The sequence below is a fragment of the Chelonoidis abingdonii genome, chromosome 13 (assembly GCF_003597395.2).
Source record: "Chelonoidis abingdonii isolate Lonesome George chromosome 13, CheloAbing_2.0, whole genome shotgun sequence".
NCBI classification, from domain to species: Eukaryota; Metazoa; Chordata; order Testudines; family Testudinidae; genus Chelonoidis; species Chelonoidis abingdonii.
In genome coordinates this window covers 494,469-500,469 of record NC_133781.1, presented here as the reverse complement: position 1 = coordinate 500,469, position 6,001 = coordinate 494,469, and the positions used below count along the sequence as shown (strand labels likewise).

The 6,001-nt window shown below is 42.5% G+C and overlaps 1 protein-coding gene across 1 annotated transcript; it reads right to left on the bottom strand.

The window, feature by feature from the left end:
• Nucleotides 1–3,315: 3,315 nt before the first annotated feature.
• On the bottom strand, nt 3,316–4,245 carry LOC142047714 (olfactory receptor 10A7-like). Its single transcript, XM_075072091.1, has one exon. The coding sequence runs from the start codon at nt 4,243–4,245 to the stop codon at nt 3,316–3,318; it is 930 nt and encodes a 309-aa protein (XP_074928192.1).
• Between the last annotated feature and the right edge of the window lie 1,756 nt (nt 4,246–6,001).

Genomic DNA, 6,001 nt, shown 5'->3' with positions numbered 1-6,001 from the left:
GTTTTGCAATAATAAAATGGAAAAAAAAGTGCTTTTAGAGCTTTCAAACTGGTGAAAAGAGCTCTTTAAAAAATTGTGTTATTTTGTTTTTTTAAAGTTTTGCCTAAAGAAATTGCCCAGAATACAAAAAGACAACCCAGCGAAACTGCTCTGTCTGAAATTGTTAAGAAAGTATAACAACACAGGCTACAATTAAAAACTCCACAACTGAGAGGGCTTACAATAAAATTTTTTTTCAAGAGAAAAAACCACAGCTGGAATGAAAGTCAAGTCAAGCCTCGAGCTAACACCACAGTGAAAGGTGTGTCTGCAGCTTATGTAGACCCACCTTAATCAGTTTTAATCTAGCTGGCACGAGTACAAGTGCAATGGACCTGCAGCAGCGTATGCTTCAGCCTGAGCTGTAGGAGCTCCCCCGAAGCCCTATGACCTTCCTTTCACAGTAAGTCTGCGCTGATGTTGCTTTAATGCTCCAGCACTTGGTGGCTAGAGTAAAATGCACTAGGGACTGGCCACACCAGCTGCAATCACACCCTGTGATTGCAAGGGAAACTGACCAAAGACAAGCAGAGAAACTCAACCCCAGGATGCAAATTTAGTGGGACAGATCTGAAAAAAATGAATGGTTTAAAAATCATGAGAGATTAAAAAAAAAGATTCTTTGTTGGGGGGAGGTTCAGTCATCTCTTCGCTCCTGAGCAAGTAGGGGTCACAAGCTTTCCTCTTCACCCCCGAGGGCTAGAATCCTACTTCTTTGAAAGGGAAGGTTCTCAGGGAATCTCAGGACTCTTGAAGCTGGGCCTTTAAAAGAAACACCAAATATGAGACTGGCACTAAAATAATGAGCACCAGCAACTAAGGCCAATTAGCTACTTTATCAGTTGGTCATAAATAAAACCCTAAGGAATGGGGTGCCTAAAATGTGTTAAGAGAGTAAAGAGTATATTCTGTAGAAAGTGACTTGTATATCTCCTATATCTCCTAAAGACTTTGGAATTCCCACGATAGATAGATAGATAGATAGATAGATAGATAGATAGACAGATAGCACCTCAGTTTTGCAAGTTCTTTACAGACATGTTCATTGACAAAGTTAAATATTCGAGACAGACAAAGTACATATGAGAGTTTTTGTGCATCTTTTAAATTTCCCCCCATGAGATAAGGTTTTTCTGATGAATTCTCTGATGTGCCCATTTCTTGTGAAGCAGTTGTAAACTGTTTGCTCACACGACAACAAGGTTTGAAATGTGGTTTCACCCTGAACAGTGCCTATAATCCAGCATTTTACTCAACACCTCCACTGTATTCAATCCAAAGTTATCTCTGCTGCCTCAAGTGACGCCATGCAATTGTCATTGCCGTTTTCCCTGCTGAAATAAGAAAGGATTTGGGGAAGAAATCTCTCACTCAGGAGGAGAAAATATAGGCAGGTAGATTTGGAGGGGAGAGGGTTGTGTTGTTGCCTAAATCATAATCCTTCTTTTAAACAGTATTATACTGATTTATTTTCAAAATAATAAGGCAAGAACCTAAAAAAAAGAAGAAAAAAGTAAAGGCATGGAAAGGAGGGAGAGAAAAGAAGCGTTCAGGATGGAAAAGGAGAGCGACATCTCAGTTTGCATCCACTAGGAATTCATCAAAGGGTTCTAAAAAATTAAACGAAATCTTTTCAGCTCCCTCTTCTCTGAAATGTGATCTGTTCTTTAGCTGCTGGGTCCACCAAGTCAGTGAGCCTCGCTTCTATCCCTTGAGGCAGCCACTCTCTCATACCCAGATTAGTGACACTTCCACAAAGACATGGACCTGCCCCTGCCAATGTGAGCTCATACTCATGGAGCATTCCAGGTCATGTTGCATGGGGGATGCCATTTTGCAGAACATGACATATGCTGGTGGACTGTTTCATTCTTCAAAATGGTATCCCCTGTCCGATTCCAGACAAAACTACCTCTGAGTTTTATTCCTGTGCTGGGTGGGGGAGAAAGCAGCCAAAAAGAGAACTGCCCAGTATAAAAGTAGACAAATGGCCTCCCTAGCCTGAACTGTGTCAGCCTAATGAGCCACTGGCTTGGGGAACTTTGACCTATTTCTAGCCCAAAGGATTGTATCCTGAGGCTGACCAAAAGCATATCAGTGATTGTGGCTTCTGGGGATCTCCATTTCCTGCAGCTGTTTGTTTTGGCAAGTTCCATGAACTATGGACAAGGTCAGCACTGGATTCCCATAATATTTCCATCCTGCTGTGGCAGGAAGTACAACTTTCCACTATTATTTCTGTGTCTTGACAAACATTTTCCATCAAAGTGGTTTTTCAATGAAAAATGTTTTTCTGTTTGCTTGGTTTGTTTGACAAATATGGGGGTCTGGCACAGTAAATGGCTTTCTCCAAAAGACTGTTCATAAATTGGGGCATAATACTGATCCTGTGAGTCTGTGACATCTTGTTATCAGCTTCTCATTAATTTCACACTTTCCTGAAGAAAATATTCCAGCCAGTGTCAAAATGCCAAAGCAATGCACTGGCAAAGAGCTCTCTTTATAGTAAAAGAGTTTCAGAGTAGCTCAGTCCTTAAAGCCAATATGTTATGTGAGGAAACTTCCCAGAAAACCTCCATCCAGAGTAGGCAACCCTGATGTCAGCTGAAGATCTGCCTCACAGCTACCTATCCACCTATCACAGCTACCTATCTTTGGAAGAGAGAAGTTAGGGAGTGGGACTCCAGCCCAAGCAGGAATATCTTTACTTGGGTATTTTTAGTATCATAGTGCAACCCTGTCTCTGTTGTTGGGTGGTGGTGTGTTTTTTTTTGTTTTCTTTTGTTTTGTTTGTTTGTTTGTGTGCAGTGTAGAGGTACCCTGGACTCCGTTAAAAGTGTCAGCCTGTGATGAGTGTGGGGCGCTCTATATGAGTTTTAATTCGTATCCCAAAATGTGGCCTATGTATTGGATTTCTGTGAGGCATCAGAGGGTAGCAGACAGGGCCCTTTGGAGATCCAGCCTTGAGTCACTATATTACTTGCTGACTTTGTTTCAGCCTACAAAATCTGCCAAAATCTTATCATCCACCAACCTTCAGCAAGGAAAATGCAGCTCAGTTTTATTCTGAACACAGAGAACCTGGTTCTGATGGAACTTACAATTTCAAATTTTTGCACATTCTCAAATGAATTGAGCTCACAATACCAAAGACATAGCATGAAATAAAGGGCTACGCTGCACCTGAGCATTAAAATGTAAATCAACTGCACTCATCATTCATTTATCTTTCAAAAAACACTGTGGCCTTTCTCAATTCTTGTCAAGTCTACACATTTACTGACATTTTTTTCTCAGAACCTCTTTCACCTCTTTGTTTCTCAGGCTGTATATGAAGGGATTGGTCATAGGAGTCAGAATTGTGTAGAAGAGAGAGAAAACTTTGCTGAGGTCTCTGAGTGTCTTGGTTTTCGGTAGCAGATACACAAGGCTCAGAGTCCCATAGAAAATTGTCACTACAATGAGGTGAGAGGAGCAGGTGGAAAAGGCCTTTTGCCTTCCAGTGGTGGAGGGGATTAGCAGGATGGCAGAGATGATACAAACATAGGATGTCACAGTTAAAGCAAATGGTGGCAGTGTCAATAAACCAGCCACAATGGTAATTAAAAACTCCACTTGGTAGATGTCATTGCGGTAGAGATTTATTATTTGTTTAAATTCGCAAAAGAAATGGTCAATTTCATTGGGGCCGCAGAAAGTTAATTGTAACATCATACCCATTGCTATGGAACTAGCCACTAACCCAATCACCCAAGACCCAGCTGCTAGCTGGAGGCAGAACCTGCCGTTCATAAGTGTTGTATAATGCAATGGTTTGCATATTGCTAGATACCGATCGTAAGACATCGCTGCTAGGAGATAACACTCAGTAGCTGCAAGGAAACCAAGAAAGTAACATTGTGCGATACAGCCACCAACAGAAATGGTTCTGTTCCCAGTCAGGAGACTGGCCAGCATGCTGGGCAGGACGGTGGAGGTGTAGCAGGTCTCCAGGCAGGACAAGTTCCCCAGGAAGAAGTACATGGGGCTGTGAAGGTGCTGGTCAGCCACAACTACTGCCATGATGAGGATGTTTCCAGCCATGGTCACAAGGTAGATCACTAGAAACAGCAGTAAGAGAAGGCTCTGTAGCTTTGGAATAGTCCCAAATCCCAGGAGGATGAACTCTGTGAGAAAGGTTTGATTTCCAAGTTCCTTGGCTGTCATGGGGGAAATGAACCTAACCCTGCAGTAGAACGAGAACAGCATGTATTAAACTTCAGTATCACATTATCAATTTAAACACTTTAATGCTGGAAGGCTTCCTCTCCTTCAGGCCCTAAGCCCAAATACTGGACTGAACACACAGGATGATGGGCTGAGAGTCATACTATAGGGGCTGATAACATTGGAGTGCGAGTGAAGAAAGACAGAGACACAAATACACTGCTAAGGCAAGCTCAGATTTGTATAAAGAACCTAATTTATCTGACGAACAACAGACTAAGCCTTGCTTCCTTGATTCCACTCCACAGAGCTCGCACTAGTGGTTTGCAGGGAGTAAACCAGTTCCCCACGAGGAGTGTGTCAAGTGAAGTGTAGGCTCTGGATTCCCTGAATTCAGCAAGCTTCGTCTGAGCTGGTAAAACACCCCACAATTTTTCTGGCTGAGAATTGGCTTGGTTTGGACTTCAGAAGGTTCCCTTGTCCTCAGCGGAAACCAACGCTCTATGAATGTGGTTGTGCCAGTGTAAACCCTCACCTCCTACATCTTTTTAGGTAGTCATTGTTTGATATCATTTGTGCTGTATCATGTAGATCACTTTTTTATGCTGCATTGTGCTCTTCACATACTAACTTTAGGATTTCTCTGCCAAAAGGCTTCTGACAATGACTAATGAGCACCCTGCCCTGCTTGCTCAGGTCTCATTCAGCAGAGTTGGGGAAAGTGATCAGGCTTAGCTAAGCCGACTTAAACTCAGCCCTGTCCCTAGTCATGGGGATGCTCTAGGCTTGTCTACAGGAGGATTTACCCAGGTATAATTATTTCAGTGCAACTCCCCATAAGAACCCCTTTATCTCAACTAAGAGTGCCCTTTTCCAGTTTAGACTATGTTACTTTCAAAGCAATGTAAATGGAGCCATAAAATAGCACTCCATCCAGAATGAGTGCGTTCACACAAGACTTTTACCAATATAACTATTGTGGTATATATACATTGGCATATTTCCCTGTATAGCGTCCCAAGCTGAAACTAGTTTGTGGTGAAAGATCCTTACTCTTTGTGTTTGGTTTTGTCCTCACTAGGAGGCCAGTACCAGGTCTGGGTCACTGAGCTGTACTGGGAGGGAAGACACTTGCCCTAGCCACTCTGTGGTTACTGTTTGGACTAGCAGACTGTGATGAGTGACTCTTCACCTGCACTCATTTTACCTCTTCTGCGGAGGTGTACATTCTCTGTTTGTGCCTCTTGTTATATTCATGGCAAATACAGAAAGGTGTTAGATTAAAACAAAGAATATTGTTCTTGAAAGTTTGAAGTGTACTTTATTTTTATTTTTTAGAATTCAGAATAACACGCAATAACCCCAAAATGGAGAGAGAGACAAAGCAGACTCATTCCTAATACAGAGAGAGGCACAATGCACCATCTTTCCTGCAAGATGGCTCCTTTCAGACTGACTCTGATGAATGAATGCATGCTTTACTACAGAGCCCTCTAGCCTGCAAGCAGGCCCAGGAAACCACCTCCCACTGTTAAAGCGATAGCATTAGCTGTAATTCCAATACAGTCCTCAATACACCACACCTGCCCCTCCTTGCTGAATCAGGGCTGTGCAGTGAATGAGACTGTTGCTTGTAGGACCCTTCCTTCCTTCATTCTGGAACTTGGAAATTCCATGATGAATGAGGTATGGGACCGCAGCGAGAGAAATTATGATCTTGCATTTAAGGCAAGTGAACATCAGCCAGAAGAAATAG